The sequence below is a fragment of the Zalophus californianus genome, chromosome 3 (genome assembly GCF_009762305.2).
Source record: "Zalophus californianus isolate mZalCal1 chromosome 3, mZalCal1.pri.v2, whole genome shotgun sequence".
NCBI classification, from domain to species: domain Eukaryota; kingdom Metazoa; phylum Chordata; class Mammalia; order Carnivora; family Otariidae; genus Zalophus; species Zalophus californianus.
This window is the reverse complement of record NC_045597.1, coordinates 58204124-58223625: the sequence shown is the minus strand read 5'-3', so window position 1 is coordinate 58223625 and position 19502 is coordinate 58204124. Positions and strand designations below refer to the sequence as shown.

The following is a 19502-nucleotide window of genomic DNA, read 5'->3' as shown; positions in this document are numbered from 1 at the left end:
AAGTAAAATCTCAAAAAACAAACAACAAAAAAAAAACCTATTTGTTTAGGACAATGGAGGAGTTAGAATCTCCACAGACCTGCTTCCCAGTATAATAACTATAATTGGTTGAAATTATTTAAAAAATCATTTAAAGTCTCTGGAAATTCTCCTAAGGGCATACAGCAAAAAAAAGAAACATTTTTTCAAGAAAATGTACTAACTCCTGGCAAAAACAAAAATAGTCTGTGGAATTCAAAGCAAAACTCACTTCCTCCTCTCCAGTTCAGCATCATAAAACTCTACCTTGGGCAGGTGCAGCCAAGACACAGGACTCCCTCTCTCCCCAGCTCCCAGCCTAGGACTATCACTCTGGGAAAGGAAGGTGACTGGCATCTCTAATCATCCCAAGCTTTGTGCTGTAGAACGTCTATCCCAGGCAAGAGGAGCTGAGGGGTCTGGGACTCCCTTCCTCCACTTAGCCCCCACTCATAGTGCAAAACTTCTCTTCCAGGCACAGCAGGTCAATACTGGGGCCTTGACTTCTCTTATCCCAGTTAGTTCACAGGACAGAGGTTTCAGACATTAAAGACAATCTGAGAAGACCAGGGACTATTACCTCTTCTCAGTGATACTTTTTTTTTTTTTTAGAGAGAGAGAGAGAGAGAGAATATGTACAGAGGGAGAGGGAGAAGCAGACTCCCTGCTGAGCAGGGAGTCCTATGCAGGGTTTGATCCCAGGATGCTGGGATCATGACCCAAGCCAAAGGCAGATGTCTAACTGACTGAGCCACAAAGGTGCCCCCTTTTTAAGTTTGTTTTTTTTTTTTTTTTTGAGAGAGAGAGAGAGACAGTGGCACGTGCACGTGCACAGGGGCGGAGCAGCAGAGGGAGAGGAGAGAGACGATCCTAAGCAAGCTCCATGCTCAGCTCAGTGCAGAGCCAGACATGGGGTTTGATCTCATGACTGTGAGATCATGACCTGAGCTGAAACCAAGAGTTGGCCACCTAACCAACTGAGCCACCCAGGCACCCCCTCAGTGATACTCTTAAAGCAAAGGTGACATTCCAAAAGAAGAGGACATTGTCCCCATTCTGACCTCCCGAGCAGTGGCACAGAAATGATGTCCAGGGGAGAGGAAAGTCTTAAGAAAAAAGAATTTTTTTTTTTTTTAAATTCAAGAGAGAGACACAAAGCAAGAATGGAGAGCGGGGAGGAAGAGCAGAGGGAGAGGGGAGGAGAGCTGAACATGGAGCCCTACGCGAGGCCCAATCCCAGGACCCCGAGATCATGACCTGAGCCGAAGTCAGACACTTAACCAACTGAGCCACCCAGGCACCCCAAGAAAAAAGAGTTCTGAAGCTCTCTCCAAGGTAATTAACTATATTTGGAACACAGTGTGGGGACTTTCAAGGCTAAGTGCTATTGAAAACAATGGAAATTTTGGTGGTGAGAAAGTTAAGAGGAGGCTAGCAGTTCTATGAAAGCAACAAGCTAAATTCTAAATCACCTAAGAAAGAACCAGGTGAATAAACAGCTAAGAAGAGCTCTCCTGGAAAAAGAACAAGCCTCAAGGCTGACCTCAAAGCCTATTCTTGCAAAGGGAGCCAAATTTAATTGGGTCAGACTGTGAAGCAATTTCAGATGTGGGGTATTGTCAAAAAGAGCAAAACAGTCAGCAATTAGTGGAAGGTAACAGCTAGGTATTAACAAGAGATCAGGGGACAAGACTGTCAAAGAGAACCCCTTGAAAATGACTCACCTCAGAGTGACTGCCACATGCCCAATGGCTACATTGAAGAGCAATATCAGAGGCTACACACTATGGGACAAATAGACTTCACTGAAATAATACAGCTAGGCCACTAAACAAACTACCACAACAGAAAGCCCCAAGAGAAAGGAGAATCAGTATCTAGAGTTACTACAGTGTTATCAAAAATGTTCAGTTTTCAAAAATAAGTGAAATATGCAAAGAAGTAGGAAAGTATGACCTCTACATGGGGAAAAAAGCAGGCAAAAAAACCCAAAAAACAAAACAAAACAAAAAACTGCATTCCAGAGAACCCAGGTGCTAGACTCAACAGACAAAGACTACAAAGGAGCTACTATAAATATGTCCAAAGAACTAAAGGTAACCATGCTTAAGGAAGAAAGAAAGGTATTCTGACATTGTCTCATCCATTAAATATCAATAAAGAGAAATTATCTGAAAAGAACCAAATGGAAATTCGAGTTGAAAAGTACAAGAACCAAAATGAAAAATTCACTAGATGAGCTAAACAGTAGATCTGCACTGGCACAAGAAGTAAACACTAACTTGAAGATAGGTCAAAAGAGATTATGCTGAATGAAGAACAAAGAGGAGAAAAAAAGAAAAATGAAGAGGTTCACAGAAATGTGGTATACCAAAAAATATACCAATACATGTGTAATGTGAGTACCAGAAAGAGAGCTGGGGGTGGGGGTGGGGAAGTGTTGGGGAGTGGAAAGAGCAGAAAAAATTAATTTAAAGAATTAGCTGAAAACTTCCCAAATCTGATGAAAAACATTAATCTACATATCCAAAAAATATAAACTCCAAGTAGGATGAATATAAAGAAATCCACACCAGATATATCACAGTAAAACTGTTTAAAGACAAAGAGAAAATGAGGAAAGCAACAAGAGAAAAATGATGTAGTATGTATAAAGGAACCCAATAACATTAACAGCTGACTTCTCATGAAACAGTGAAGATCAGAAGGCAGTAGGATTACATATTAAAAGTGCTGAAAGAAAAAAAAAGTTAACCAAGAATCACATCCAGCAAAACTATCTTTCAAAAGTGAAGATGAGCGGTGCCTGGGTGGCTTAGTCAGTTAAGCATCTGCCTTCAACTCAGGTCACGATCCCGGAGTTCTGGGATCAAGCCCCACATCGGGCTCCCTGCTCAGCGGAGAGCCTGCTTCTCCCCTGTCCCTCACCCAGCTCATGCTCTCTCTCTCAAATAAATAAATAAAATCTTAAAAAAAAAAAAAAGATGCGGCTATGCCCTTTAAAAAAAAAAAGTGAAGATGAAATAACGACATTCCCAAACAATAACAGAGAATTTGTTGATAACAGACTCACTTTACAAGAAATACTAAAAGAAGTTCTTCAGGTTGAAAACAAGTAACCCAAAACTAATTCATACCCACATGAAAAAACAAAGAGCACTGGAAAAGGTAATTATGTTATTATAAAAGATGGTATAACTGAGTATTTCTTCTCCTTTCTTCTAATTAATGTAAAAAGCAATTGTATAACATGGTATGTATATAATTATATTTTTGAACCTATTACATATAGGAATGTGATGTATTTGACAATAACAGCACAAAGGAGGTGGGTGAGATCAAAGCTGTATTGGACTAAACAAATGACACTATATGGTAAACCAAATCCATGGGAACAAATGAAGAGAACAAGAAATGGTAACAAGACAATTAAGGTAATAAACTGTATAAATATACACTCACTTTCCTCTATACTCTCAACTACTTTAAAAGACATACAATACAATGTTTATAAACCGATGAATGGATAGACAAAATGTGGTAAATCATACACAATGGTTTACTCCATAATAAAGAGTAACAAAGTATTGGAACTCCATAATACTCCACAGTAAAGAGTAACTAAGTATGGAAACATGCTACAATATGGATGATCCATGAAAATATGCTAAGGAAAGAGGTCACAAAAAATATGTAAATAAAAAATTTATGTTAGAAAATTACTATCTTAGGAGCACCTGGGTGGCTCAGTCGGTTAAGCATTTGCCTCTGGCTTGGGTCGTGATCCTGGGGTCCTGGGAGAGAGCCTCACGTTGGGCTCCCTGCTCAGCGGGGAGTCTGCTTCTCTCTCTCCCCCTGCCCCTCCACCCCACTTGTGCTCTCTCTCTCGCTGTCTCTCAAATAAATAAATAAAATCTTAAAAAAAAATTACTACCTTATAATAAAAAGCAGATAGTATCAAGAAAGAATTTTTATAATTATAGAAAAGATATTTAATGTCTGATGCACTGTTTTAAATTATTTTGTAACTTAATGTAACTCATAATAAAATGCTATCATACAGTGAAAGATAATTGCATTTAATATAAATCTGTGCTCATATGGTAGCCACAAGCACTTGCAGCTACTGAACACCTAAAATGTGGCTAGTGCAAATGTTGTTGTGCTATAAATGTAAATTACACACCAAAGTATTCAAAAATACTTATTATGAGAAAAAGAATGTGAAATATTTCATTAATAACTTTTGTATTAGTTTCATGTTATTATTAAAATATAACTCATATAACATAAAATTAATTTTATGTTTAATTAAATTTATGTAATTAAAGTGTATAAATTCAGTAATTTTTAGTATATTTACTTTGTTTTACAACCATTATTAACTAATTCCAGATATTTCCATCACCCCCATAACAAACCCCATATCTATCAACAGTACTTCCCATGCCTGGCAATCACTATACATTCTGTCTTGGATTTTTGTGTACTTTATATGGACTTTTGTGTCTAGCTTCTTTCACTTAGCTTAATGCTTTCAAGGTTCATCCATGTTATAGTATATAATAGTATTTTATTCCCCTTTATGAATAATAATCCACTTTTTGGCTATTATGAATAATGTTGCTATGAACACCAGCGCACAAATTTTTGTGTGAATGATACGTGTTGAAATATTTGGGGATATATGGGTTAAATAAAATGTTAAAATTAATTTCACTTGTTTCAATTTTTTGTCATATAGCTACCAGAATATTTAAAATTCATGGCTTACATTATTATATTTCTCGGTGAAAGCATTAATGAAGGTAAAAATAACTTTAAAAGCTACCAATTATCAGTCATCAAAAAGAATCTTGCCAATTGCAATGAAATGGATGGAGCTAGAGAGTATTATGCTAAGCAGAATATGGTCAATCAGAGAAAGACAAATACCGTATGATTTCACTCATATGTGGAATTTAAGAAACAAAACAGATGAACATAGGGGAAGGGAAATAAAAAAAAAGAGGGAAGCAAATCATAACGAGACAACGATAGAGAGCAAACAGGGTTGCTGGAGGGGTGGGGTGGGGGATGGGCTAGATGGATGATGGGCATTAAGGAGGGCACTTGTGATGAGCACTGGGTGTTACATGTAAGTGATGAATCATTAAATTCTACCAATAGGAAACCAATATTATACTACATGTTAACTAACTAGAATTTAAATAAAAACTTAAAAAGCTACTGTTTATTACACACTTCGTATGTGCTGGAAGGTGAGCTAACCACTAACACTGTCTTCCTTAATTCTCACAATTACCCTACAAGGAAAGAATTACTGGCTATATTTTAGATTGAAATTGACGTTGAGAGAGGTTAAGTAACTTTTCCTAGCTCACATAGTCAGTAAGTGACTAAAGTAATATTCATACTTAGATCTGTTTAGCTTTTTTAAAGTGACCATAATCACTATGGCATACTGCCATATATATATATATATATATATATATATATACACACACACACACACACACACATACAGTCTGCTCTGAAATGAACAGGCTTTGATATCACAGTTAATTTTCCTAATTGCTCTTCAGTAAAAGGTACAAATAAGATACAAAAAACTCCACCAATCCACTTTAAGGCCAATAAACACTAAATTATCTCATATAACTAGTTAATAAAAATTCTAAATCCCTTTTACAAAGGCCTGAGTAATCTTTCAAGGTGAGATCTGACTGTCATTCCCAGCTTAAAATCCTGCAATGACTCCATTGTCTGCTGGGCAAAGTCCAAGCTCACTATCGGTCTGATCCCTTCCTACCTTTCAGCCATGAGCAGTATCAAAGTACACCATGCTACTGCTTTGCCTTTGGACACATGCTAATCACTCTGCCTGGGAAGCGCAGTCCCAGTTCCTACACATTTTGCTTGGTGAATTTATCCCTAAACCTGTTCAGACATTGCCTTCTCCTATAGTTTTTACTTGATCAAAAGCACCCCACAACTACCCTTCTTGCCCTTAAACATACACAATTATTTTGCCCACTATGAAATTTCTACTTTCCACATACAATCCTCTACCATACAGCATCACATGCATCATTGTACTTTTTTTATTAAAAAATATAATTTAGTTACTATATTTACTATAATCATAGTATCATTAGATTTTGTATCCCCCGCATCTAACTTATAGCTGAGTACTAATAGCCATTTAGTTAATGCTTGTTGCAGTTTCTTAATTTATTTGCAGTAAACAGCTGATAGCTAGCCTAAAGTTTCTTAAAGAATATTCTACAAACACTATTTCCAGAAGTTAACTGATTTTAAATACATATAAACATATATTAGTAGTCTAATCATTTAGGAAATGATAAACACAACAGATTCAACATGTTTTATTATACAGGACTTTTAAGAACCCTGGGTTGTGAATGTACAGTCTGACTCTTTAAGGTGGGTATAGTATGTAAATTCCCAAACTGCACCAGAAATTTTTTTTTTTATAAACATTCCTGGAAGGGCACCTGGCTGGCTCAGTTGATAGAACATGTGGCTTTTGATCTCTGGGTAAAAAGAGTTCAAGCCCCACGCTGGGTATAGAGCTTACTTAAGAAAAACAAAAAACAAAATGAAAACATTTGTGGAAAGTTTACTATGTTTATTATAGGTTCTGGACTCAGCACTGTCTGCATTATCTCATTTAACACATTAAAAAACGTAACAGGGTATGCACCATTATCAACTCGTTTACACTCTAGAAAACTAAGCACTAAAGTTGGGTAACTCACTTGTCCAAGATCACAAAAGTACATGCTGGAGCCCAGAGTAGAATACAAATCTGTCTGACTCAAAAGATTCCGTTCTCTTCAACATTAAACTGTACCAGAGCCTCTCTTTTTTGGTAGGGCATCATACCAGATACTGTTGTAGAGAAAATTTTTGTGAACTCTGACCTTGAACCCTACTTACTAATCTGAAATAGCCAGCGTTTTACAAAAACTGGCCTAAAGGAAAAACACAGGGCATGGGAGGTAGGAAGAACTCAAATACTTCAGAATTATCCATATAATATTCCACTTTCTAACTTTCTTTTCTAACTTCCTTTAGCCCCCACAAGAATGATAAATACAATGTATCACTAGAAGGTATGAAGGGTAAAGGAAAGAGGTAAAACAGAAATAAATATCCAAATAGATTTCTGATCTGAGATAGTAAAGCAAAAAACCTAGAAGTATCTAATTAAATTTATTATAGCAGGAAAAAAAAATCAGGATTGCACTCCAAATCATTCTCACTAAAATTCTGTATCTAGAAATAACCTGATAATTATAGATTTTGAGGTACTAGTCTTTACAGAATAGATTTTTTTTAAATATTGGCTTAGAGAAGTTTTGGCTTAAATTATTATACCGGTAACACATCCTCTTTAGAAATGCAAGTTACTCATACAAAACCTTGGTTAACATTTTGGTACTTCTTTTTCAGCTACTGTCATTCAGTGCATTAGTGTTAATACATAACTTCATTCAATACATACAACTTCTTTCTGCAGTTATAATCACAGTATATCCTGCTTTATTTATTTAACATTAGAAGCATTTTTCTCATATTGTTTTATTCCTCAACAAATTTTATATTTACTTAATATTAGAAGCATTTTTGCATATTGTTAATATTCCTCAGCAAATTTTATTTTACATTTATAATATTTAGTGTTTAGATTATATTTATATCTTACTCTTTACTTAAGTCATGCATAAATAGGTTGTTTCCAGCTTTTCGTTGGCTTAAATAATATTGTGATAAAAATTTCTAAAGCTTTTTTGTATTTAAGATAACATTCTTAGGATAAGTTCCAAGATATGAGTTAAAAGGCCATAAACAACTTTTAAGGGACAGAAGCATTCAGAAAAGTCCCAGTTAGGTTAAAAAAAAAAAGAAAAATTATATATACCATATACAATTTACATAAAACAATATCTAAAAGAAAGAAATATTCTAAATATGAAAACTAGTTATCTGCAGTATTAAAATTTAGGGTGATTCATATTTTATTTATGCTCTTCTGTGTTTTCCAAGTGCTTTATAATTAGTCTACATTCCTTGTACAAATTAATTTTTATTATAATAAAAAAAATCCCTTTTTTCTTATGCAAATAGATTTTACTCTATTCAAGAAAAGACAAAAGAAAATAATGATGGCCAATGCGCTTATTACAATTAAAAACAAGGAGCAAGAAAAATTCCTTCAAAAGCCATAGGCCAATCTTGATTTTTCTCTCCACTTTTCTTATCCTCCATCACACCTCTGAAGTTTTAGTGACATACCAACGAAAAAGAAGGAAAGGGAAAACAGAAGTATCCTTCTGAGAAGATGCTTCTTTCCAGCACTATCTCCATACTCATTCTCCCCAAAATACTCTTCCCTCTCCCTTTACAACTATTTGTTTAGCTAAAATATTAACTTTCATATATTCTCACCAAGTGAAATGAGCCCCACAATGAACAGAGTAACAGCCACATGCCAGATTTGGCATTTTACCAGTGGCAGTGGCGACTTGGATGAAAAGTGTATTAAAAACTTAACCCAAGTTTATCTGAATTTCATCTTTCTCCCAGTTAAAAGGAATGAAAAGTCTCCATTTACACCACTGAGAATACAAATCATAGCTTGGTAGTATAGGTCATGTACACCTTCTACTACCAGTATGTTTTTCTCTGTCTAAACTAAATAACACATTAGAAAGAAGTTTAAATTTAGGTCACTCTTCCACTGAGAACTGGAAGTCTCTGGCAGAGAAGACTAAAGTCTTAAAGTTTGTTAAAACGAATGAGAAATATGAAAGGACAGTATAACAATTTTGGAGGAAACATTCACAGTGCATATGACTGGATTAAAAAGAAAGCTAAGAACCTATAAAAAAAAAAACTAACAGCAAAGGGGACAAATCTAAGGGGTAATACCTAATAACTTTACTAAATATAGTTCCCAGATGGAATCTAATCATCAACAGTAACATGCAAAACTGGGGTGTAATCTTTTTTTTTTTTAAAGATTTTATTTATTTATTCATGAAAGACAGAGAGAGAGAGAGAGAGGCAGAGGGAGAAGCAGGCTCCCAAGGAGCAGGGAGCCCGACGCGGGACTCGATCCCAGGACCCTGGGATCATGACCTGAGCCGAAGGCAGACGCTTAACCATCTGAGCCACCCAGGCGCCCCTGGGGTGTAATCCTAATAAAATTTTTACTTTACCTTTCTAATTTGCTGTAGAGTGCACACAATACATTATACTTCTTTAACAGTCTTGACATAGCATTATCAACTTTGGTACTGGTATCAATTTCTTTTAGTAAATCAAAGAATTTGCAGACACTACAAAGAAAGGAATAGAAAAAAGTGAATCTGTAACTGAAAAAATTCATTTTATTTCATTTTCAAAGCATAGACATTTCAATTCAAAAGTTTATTAGCTCCATGCCAAATCACTATTATATTCCTTGGAAGGAATTACTTTTTGCATTTTACTAGTTTGAAGAGTAAAAATCAACTAGCCTCAACCTACAACCCTATATGTATATACCTATGCCTACCTCTATTTATACCAAAAAAAAGGGTTGTTATGATAGACATATACATACATATTTATTTCTACACATACCTATATGTTTTGAAAACTGTAAGCTCACATCCATTTATCCAATTCCAACATAAAACCACATAGTTTATTCTAATGTTTCCCTTTTCAAATTTGTAACTCTTCCTTAATAGTGAGAAAGTTGCGATCCATTTATCTTTATTTACTCACTTAGTCAATCGCCCTGCATTTAACTACCTTCCACCTCCAAAGTTACCCACTCTCCCACATGGGCACTCTCCTCTCCTCCTCAGACTGACTCCCCATCCTAGACTGCCCCGACCCCTCAACATGGACATCTTCCTCACCCTAGTAGGGTTCTGACTCCCCAGCCCAGACTGCACTCGCTTCACATGTGGTCTGGCTACCCACACACCTGGCTTGATCTCTGACACTGCACACCAAGCAGCCCATACCAGGACCCTCACCCCCAACTACACCCAGGTGAATACCCACCTGGGCTCTAACATCCTTCTCTGCACCCCATGCTCTCTCCTACCACAGATGTACATACCTACTTTCTTCCCCCACCAATGGTTTTAGGACTGAATTGTTGGGGAAGGGAAAAGAAAAACTGATTAAAATGTTTAGGTTGTTTAAATAATGACTTTAAATCATTCTTTATTGTTTTCTATAAAAAATTAATCTATTTGAAATATTAATACATACATTTTTCACTAATAAAAAAATAGGGCACTAAACATAGCAATCATCAACTGCACCTCACACACTCATTTCTAATCAAGTTTGTCTAAGGAATTACACCATAGCAGCTAAATGAACTCAAGGGTAGTCACCAGACCCACCCATACACTCTCCAGCAACTGAGTTAAGGCTTCATTCTAAAAAATGGGCTGGACCACTCAGACATTCATCTCAAGAACCGTAAAAATAAAAGCTTCAGCTAATCAGCGAACAAAGAACCCAAGAGAAGGTCATTAAAGCACTTGTGACATAGAAGGGACTGGGGCAGCCATGACAAGCAATATGGAACAGCAAATAAAGAAGTAGAAATGATATGGAGTAGATGATCATGATGCTGCTCACAAGAGAAAAGAGAATGGAGTAAATGTCTAGATACCTTCAGAGAAAAATAAATCAACCTCAGAAAAGCATTTATTCAAGAAGCACACTCAGTTCCAGTTTTTATGAGATAATATGGCAACACCTATGGAGCACTATGGAAACTGAATTATTACTACAAAGCCACCTTTTTCTAGGGGTAACTTAAGTGAGTCTCTATTCCTTCTGCAGCCCTTCTCTGAAGGAAAGAAGAGAAGAGGGAAGGCTACAGAGATGAAAAGCAGGCATGAAGAGCCATAATTAAGACATACAAATCTAAAATAACTACTTATTCTACAGCAGTGCTCCATGGATTGATATGTTTTGTTATTCGTCCACAATTAAATAAATACAGAAATTGAGAGTAAGCATATAAAAACTTTTATAGCAATTTAACACTAATTTTATGCCTGCTGAATATAATAATAAAAAGTTTGGTCCTGCGGTTTGTATAATTTTTTTTCTTTCATTTTTCTAATAATTAATTTATATTATACACTTTTTAAACGTCAGTCCCTGACTTATTGAAAAAAAAAGTCCTTTACCAGGGCACATTTAAGCAGCAGTGGTCTAGATACCATTCCTGGATAGTTATTAGAACAAAGAGATGACCTAGGAAAAAGCTGTAACAAATAATTATATTTATTGTAGGGAGATTATTTATGACGTGCCCAATTACAAGTGTTGTTCCGTTCAGGAAAAGCTTTGCCAGGAAAATTCTTTCATCTTAGAGATAAAAGATGTAATAGCCTTTCTGTCATATTTATTTAGTAGTCTATAAATAGCTTTATAACACTGTATTGCAGCCATCTGTTTAATTTTATCTTCCCACTGGAATGAATTTCTTGAGCTCAGAGACTATTTCTCACCTCTGTATCATTAGAACCTAGCACAGTATCACAGAGCCTAACAACTGTTTTTCTTTCCTTTCTTATTTATTTATTTATTTATTTTGCAGGGGAAGGGCATGGAGGGGTGGTCTACAGCAGGAAAGAGATCAAGACCTCATCAATATCTATGGTTAAGTTACAAGCACTGATTCTATGAACTACTTACTTTTCAATTCATTATAAGTTATTTAATTCTCATAATTCTATAAAATAGCTAATAATTTTCATTTCACAGATGAGGATTTCACAGATGATTTCACAGATTTCACACACTAATTTCACAGATGAGGAAACTGAAACTTAATAAAGCTAAGCAATCGCTTCTAGGTCATATAGCTTGTAAAACAACAGAGACCCATTAAACCCGCTCTATCTTAACTGAAACATTCAATCCTTTTCATTCCTCTAGGCCACTGAAACACCTACTGCATGAATGTATAAATTAATGTAGAATTTACTTAAATTATTTACATAATTTTCAGCTATATAAAACTATTTTGACTTAGTAATTTTATGAATAAATTAAAACTAAAATCTCTGAGAGGTAAACCAATTCTAATTCAATAGGTTAAATATGAATATACAAGGTCTTTGTTTCCACATTTTATTTAAAGGTAGTAAGAAAAAGAGTTACTGAAAAATACAGCAATTTAATTTATCTCATTTAAATAAAATACTAATTATGTTTAATTCTAGATGATTTTATCCGAGAAGAAACATATACTACTACCTTTCTGGTAAAATTATTTACTGTTAGATTTTGTAAATATGCTGCAAATGAAATGACTGGATGTCCCACAAAGCTGCTCAAGATAAAGTTCAGGAGTTATTGGAAACAAATTAGTAAATTCTTCTTATAAGGCTTATAAGCTCAACAACAAACAATTATTGGACTAATTATGGAAACTCAGCTGAATATACAGCCTCAAAAAATATATAATTATGCATGCATTATATTAAGCAATCAAACAATAAATGTTAACTAAATTCCTTTAAGATAGACTCACACCACTTTTATAAAAATTTTAAACTAAATAAGCCTACTTTATAAACCCTTGTTCTTTTTGTCCATTTTATCAACAGCTACAATTGAGAAAGTTCTAGAAAGTGGGAAACATGATGAAAAATTTCCCAGGACACAAACTGCTACATTCTTGAGAAACTATAACATAAATACACATTCATTAAGGCTCCAGGAGAGGACAGTTCACTGGTTGACCTAAGTCCTTTAAAAGTTTTATTTAATTTTAGATTTTGTTTTTCAGGGCTCTTTGCAAGGAGACTTGGGACGAAGTTGTAGCAAAGCAGCAGCTACAGTTGCACCGTTGTATCTTCAGCTTCAGAATGTTTCCCATAGTCAGAACCGCTCTAAGTCGTCTCAGAGTTCAAAGCATTCCACAAACAATGGCAAGGCAGAGCCACCAGAAAAGGACACCTGATTTCCATGACAAATATGGTAATGCCGTACTAGCTAGTGGAGCCACTTTCTGTATTGCTGTATGGGCATATACAGCAACACAAATTGGAATAGAGTGGAACCTGTCCCCTGTTGGCAGAGTCACCCCAAAGGAATGGAGAGATCAGTAAACATCCCAGTTGGTGTAATACTGAATTGTTGCAAAACCAACTCATAATTGATGCCAAGTAAAAGCACTGTGCACCCATTAAAGTATGGCATGGTTGAAGAAATAAAGTACATTTGAAACCTTCAAAAAAAAAAAATAAAAGTTTTATTTAATTTTAGCATTTCTCACTAGTCCAGAGGAAAGTTCAGAAATACTTTTCTTTGATGGCAGAGGCCTATATTGATGTAATAAATTTTACCTGGTTTCTATGTTTTTCTGTAGCTCAGTAAAAGTGAATGGCATCTCATCTAGGTCAACTGCTGCAATAAAGATACAGATTCCCCATAGCTCCTTTTTCCTTTGAACATAACCTTCCTGGGTACAAAAAAAAAAGATTCAAATACTTCATTAATCATTCACATACTAGATACATATTAAAATTGTATTATATGATAATATTTTTCTTATTCAACATACACTTGTTTTTAAATCCTTATGATGGTATATACTTGAGAGCATTTAATTCTACACTAATCAAAAACACTTAAATTTTATATTATAAGTCAAAAAAATTACTAGAAAGATCAAAAAGTTAAATTACAACTTACTGTGAAAAATTTAGGGGTCAGTTCTCTGAAGTAAATACTTTCATTTTTAAATAATCCAATGTCATCAGAGCCAACTTAAAAGATTTTCAAGTCCATAACATAAATTATTTAAAAAAAAACAAGGGTACTTTCTTACATGATTATCCTCCTTTTGCTCTGATTCACTCTTGTTTTTTAAAGACATTTATTTTTAGGGAGTGAGAGAGAGAGCTCACCTGTGTATGCATGTGAGCAGGGGGAGGAGCAGAGGGAGAGGGAGAGCTAATCCTTGAGCAGACTCCCTGCTGATTGCAGAGCCTGACCTGGGCTTAATCCCAGGACCCTGAGATCATGACCTCAGCCAAAATCAAGAGTTGACTAGTTAACTCACCAAGTCACACCTAGGCACCCCTGATTCACTCATTTTTTAATCAATCTATGGACTCAAGTATATTTTAACCTTGTGAAATTCATATCCCTCAGTGCCATAATTGCCTTCTTTGTGAGGTGGAAATAATAATACATATCTCACTTGGTAAGAATTAAATGAGATTATACATTTAAGGCCCTTAGCATAATGCCTGACATATAATTAGTACTTGATGAGTGATGGCTATGATTATCATTAGAATATTTTTTCATTATCATTAGAATACCTTTTCCCCTAAAAATATGTATTACTTTCTAGATATGTAAGTTTTGTAGGTAAAATTTGATTATATTAAATTGAAAACAAAAGATACCAAATTATCTGATATTCTATTACACACCTTGAACTATTTGCTTACTCTTAGTTGGAGGTTACAATAGAGCTGAGAAGTATGTGATGCAAATTTACATTGTTTTGAAATCTCAATTATATATAAGCTTTAAGAAAAGAATCATTCTGGGGTGCCTGGGTGGCTCAGTCAGTTAAGTGGCCAACTCTTGGTTTTGGCTCAGGTCATGATGTCAGGGTCTGCACTCAGCAGGATTCTCTCTCCCTCTCTGCGCCGCCCCCCCCAGCTCACAATCTCTCTCTCAAATAAATAAATCTTTTAAAAATTATTCTGGATTATCAAATTTTTTAAAGATTTTTATTTATTTGTCAGAGAGAGAGAGAACAAGCAGGGGGAGCAGCAGGCAGAGGGAGAAGCAGGTTCCCCACCAAGCAAAGAGCCCAATGTGAGGCTCCATCCCAGGACCGCGGGATCATGACCTGAGCCTAAGGCAGATGCTTCACCAACTGAGGCACCCAGGCATCCCTGGATTATCAAATTGTATTGATAATAAAAAGTTTATCATTATTCAACTCTAAACTTTTCCATGATTTTTAGCTCCTTGGAAAATAAATATTTTTTATTAAGTTTTTATTTTAATTCCAGTATAGCTAACATACAATGTTATATTACTTTCAGGTATACAATATAGTGATTCAACACTTCCATACATCACCCTGTGCTAATCACGACAAGAGCACTCCTTAATCTCCGTCACCTATTTCACCCACCCCCCCACCCACCTCCCCTCTGGTAGCCATCAGTTTGTTCTCTTTAGTTAAGGGTGTGTTTCTTGGTTGTCTCTCTTTTTTTCTTTGCCTGTTTGTTTTGTTTCTTAAATTCCACAATATGCAGAAATCTGTTGCATTTCTATAAAAATCTTTTAAAACTTACAACTACACATCCACTAAAATGATTAAATTAAAAAGACTGACAATATCAAAGGTTGGTGAGGATTGTAGAGCAAGGAATACTCAAACATTGCTGGTGAACATGTAAAATGGTACAACCATTCTGAAAAACAAGTTTGGCAAGTTCTTATAAAGTTAAGTATATACTTTCTATAACACTTAGCAATACCACTCCCAGATATTTATACCCAAGAGAAATGGAAGCTTTGTACATGAATATTAATAGCAGCTTCAATCATAAAAACCAAAAACTAGAAACAACCCAATATCCAAAAACAGGTGAACAGATAAACTCTGGTATATCCATACAATGGAATGTTATTCAACAATAAAAAGGGAAAGTACTAATAAACACAACATAGATAAATCTCAAAATTATTTCATGGAGAAAAAGAAGCCAGAGAAAACAGGGTACATCCTGTGTACCGTGTGATTCCTCTCCTACAAAATTCTAGAAAAGACAAAATTAAGCTTTAATGGCAAAAAGTAGATCAGTGGCTGTCTAGGGACAGGAATGGAGGTATCTGGGGAATGACTGCAAAGGAGGAGAAAACTTTCTGGAGTAACCAAAAATTTCTATATCTTAATTAATGGTAGTAATTGCATGTTGAATACATTTGTTAAAACTTATTGACCTATGCACTCAAAATTGGTTGACTTTAGTGTCTGTAAAATCTGCTTCAATAAATTTGATTTTTGAAACCATATTATATATTATTTCTGCAAATGAACAAAGTATACATAGCTTGACTGTTATAATGACTAGTAAGTATATTTTAATAAAATGAACATCAACCTTTGTATGTGTTTATATTAATATGGTCAATTTCTCAGAAACTAAGAGGTAAAAGGTTGTTTGTCCCTATAATAAATAACCTCCACACTACATTACTTTTTTAATTTTTGTGCTTATTTCTTATGTTTTTGGTTTGCTTCCTTGCTCACAGGCTATCACCTGTTAAACCTAACTGCTCTCAATGTGTCTACTTTCAGGAACTATAGTATTTTTTTTTAACTGTTTTAAAGGTTGAGAAAGGAAGTAACTAAAGTTATTAAAATGGAGAACATTGCTTATTCATTTTTTAAGAACAACAGATTTTATTTGGACATAGCGAACACAGTTCAACACAAACTCATTTGAAATGATAAAATGCCTAAATGAAATGTTGTATAAATAGGTTCTGATTTTTAAGGACCTAAGTAACTTTCTTATGAGCAAAATGTATGACCGTTATTTCAGATGATTTATAAAGCTTGCTATTGTTGCTGTTGTTGTTCTAGCTGCATTCCAATTAACTCTTTTTTGTATAGTGTTTTTTCTTCTTGATATACCTTTATCTATGGAAGAAAAATTAATGTTCCTTCTAAACTTCAGGCTACTGAATATTAAATATGTCAGAGGGAACCAGGTTACAGATGAGATCAACCGGATTATTCATTTACAAGCAAATATTTTTATGTATCTATGGAAAGGAAATGATCAGTTTCCAACTAGGAGAGTCCTAGAAGTAGACTTTCTAAACACACACACACACACACACACACACACACACACACACACACGCATGCACACACAGGAAGGGCTTGTAGTTTAGTTGTAACCAGTAACGTTGACTTGGTTTGATCTTATACCTGGTTGCCACCAAGATTTGCTAGATGGAAAAAATTTATAAAACCAGAAAGATTAGAATCAACTATAAAATCCTACTCTATAATTACTTTGATCACTTTTTAAAACAGCAGATTTTATTAGGACATAGACAACACAATTTAACACAAAGTCATTTGATATGATAAATGTTTAAATGAAAAACATCAGTCTAATCACTAAAATACACTAATTTAAATATCATCTTTATCTTCATATAGGCTTCTTTGTACCTTCCTATTTGTTTTTTTAACGCTTTCCAAAATTTGAGATCTCTAATAATTTTTCAAGAAATACACATTATACAACTGTCATGGTTATGACTGGGGAATACAGTGGTGAAAACAAAAACAAAAACAAAAATTCCGTATCTTCCTGGAACTTACACTCTCTTATTTAAGAACATGGATTTTGGTGTCAAACACTCAAGAGTTTGAATACATACTCGAGTTGTGTTAACTGTGGGCAACTTGTTTAAATCCAATTAAACCTCAGTTTCTACTAAAATAGGAATGACGATAATAGTGTCTAATCCTAGAATCACCACAAAAATTAGCAGTGAGGATGCTCTTAAGTAATCAGCTTGGTGCCCGGCATTGTACCTACTGAATCAGAATTAATTAGCAGCAGCAGCATTACTATTATCAGTGAATCTAGCGCTCATTCCACTACACCATAGCTGTCTCAGAGCCTCTCACTATCTAATCTTCTCCCTACCATAAATATCCATCCTTGGGAATAAAGGATTTGTGTGTGTGTGTGTTTAGGAAATCGGGTCTATTGACCCCCAGCCCCAGGCAATCACTGATCTGATTTTAATTCCTTTTCCAGAATGTCATACCAATGGAATCATATGGTCTGTAGTCTTTTTTGTCAGGCTTTTTTCACTTAGCATAATGTTTGGGAGGATTCATCTATACTGTTATCTATTAGTATTTATTCCATTTAATTTCTGAATGTACTCCATTGTATGAATATACCACAATTTGTTTATCCATTCTAACAGCTGAATACACTGATAAATAATGCTACTAACCCTAACCCTAAATATCCAAGTACAGGTCTTTAAATAAATGTATGTTTTCATTTCTTGGGCAAATACCTAGTTGGGGAATAGCTAAGTTCTATGTTAAAAGTCAGTTTAAGTCTATAAAAAACTAACAAACTGTTTTTCCAATGTTTGTTGCTTGTTTTCTAGCCATCCTAATAGGTGTGTAGTGGTACATTTTCCCACAGACTAACGACATTGACTATTTTTTCAAATCTTACTTAACATCTGTATCTCTTCCTTGGTAAAGCGTCTTTTCCAAACTTTTGTTACTTTTCTATTCAGTTGTTTGTCTTATTAAGCTGTAAGAATTATTCATACATTCTGGATTCAAATTCTTTGATAGGTATTTTGCAAAAATTTTCACCTGGTCTGTGACTTGTATTTTCACTTTCTCAAACAATATATTTCAAAAAGCATAAGTTTTTCATTTTAATGAAGTTCAATTCACTTTTTTTCTTTTATGGATCATGCTTTTAGTGGTATGATCTTTGAAATCTCTGCTTAACCAAAGGTCACAAAGATTTCCTATGTCATCTTCTACAAGTTTAGGTCTCGAATTCAAGTTAATTTTTGTAAGTGGTGCAAGGTAGGGATCAAAGTTCATTTTTCGTACATGAATATCCATCCAGTTGCTCCAACATCACTTGTTGAAAGGAATATCCTTCCTGCCTGAATTACCTTCAAATTTGTATGTACAAAGACTGAGCATACATGTGTGGATTCTATTTCTGGATCCTCCGATCTGTTCCACTGACTGGTCTTTCTTTTCACCAATACTACAATGTCTTGATTAATGTGGTTTTATATGTTTTGTTCTTTTTTAGTTTGGTTCAGGATTTTTCAATCTGAAAAGGTCACCTGATTCACCTCTCATTGTGCAGATTAAGAAATTAAAGACTAGAACTGAGACTTGCACAATATAGCCAGTCAATGCCACAGACCTAAAACCCAAGTTTCCTAACACTCAATTTAGTACTGCTCCATTTTTTTCGAGAATATTTCTTTATTACATTTCTACATTGATGTTCCTAACATTTTCACTATTGAATCCTTAATCTCATCACCCCACCAAGAGTTCTGTATTCTGAACTATTTTACTATTCTTTATTCTTAATTTCTATTTTATAGAGAAGCTTAAAGAATCACAATCCCTAAAGCCTCAACATTCTTCTCCACATCAAAAACTTTCTAATTACCCTATCTTACAGTCTTTTTTAAAATGTCTCTGCATCCTCATCTCTAAATTTGTCTTCTCTTCTGATTTTTACAAATGGACATTCTCCTCCACTCTCAAATTAAAACTCTAATGCCTTTCTACCTCCGATTTTCAATCTCACTGCCTCTCATCTCCTTCAAGACCTGGCGGCTTATTCATTACTCCC

The 19502-nt window shown here is 34.8% G+C and overlaps 2 protein-coding genes across 3 annotated transcripts in view; one reads left to right on the top strand and one right to left on the bottom strand.

Annotated features, from left to right (window-relative positions):
* RB1 (RB transcriptional corepressor 1) overlaps positions 1 to 19502 on the bottom strand; it is a 160508-nt gene that overhangs the window by 110259 nt on the left and 30747 nt on the right. For both annotated transcript variants that reach the window (XM_027589125.2, XM_027589124.2), the window contains exons 3-4: positions 13425 to 13540; positions 9267 to 9386 (exon numbers count right to left, since the gene is read on the bottom strand). In XM_027589125.2, coding sequence (XP_027444926.2) covers positions 9267 to 9386; positions 13425 to 13540 — 236 coding nt within the window. The remainder of the gene's footprint in view (positions 1 to 9266; positions 9387 to 13424; positions 13541 to 19502) is intronic.
* Positions 3418 to 13322, top strand: LOC113919563 (cytochrome c oxidase subunit 7B, mitochondrial-like). The gene is made up of 2 exons (XM_035726649.1): positions 3418 to 3452; positions 12866 to 13322. The coding sequence occupies exons 1-2, from the start codon at positions 3433 to 3435 to the stop codon at positions 13185 to 13187; spliced, it is 342 nt and encodes a 113-aa protein (XP_035582542.1). The 5' UTR covers positions 3418 to 3432; the 3' UTR covers positions 13188 to 13322.

What these genes read in the sequence shown, in the direction of transcription:
- LOC113919563 (XM_035726649.1), top strand. Translation starts at nt 3,433, where the DNA reads ATGGTAACAAGACAATTAAG. An exon ending in ATGGTAACAAGACAATTAAG is followed by an intron (nt 3,453 to 12,865) that starts GTAATAAACTGT and finishes TTTGTTTTTCAG; the next exon opens with GGCTCTTTGCAAGGAGACTT.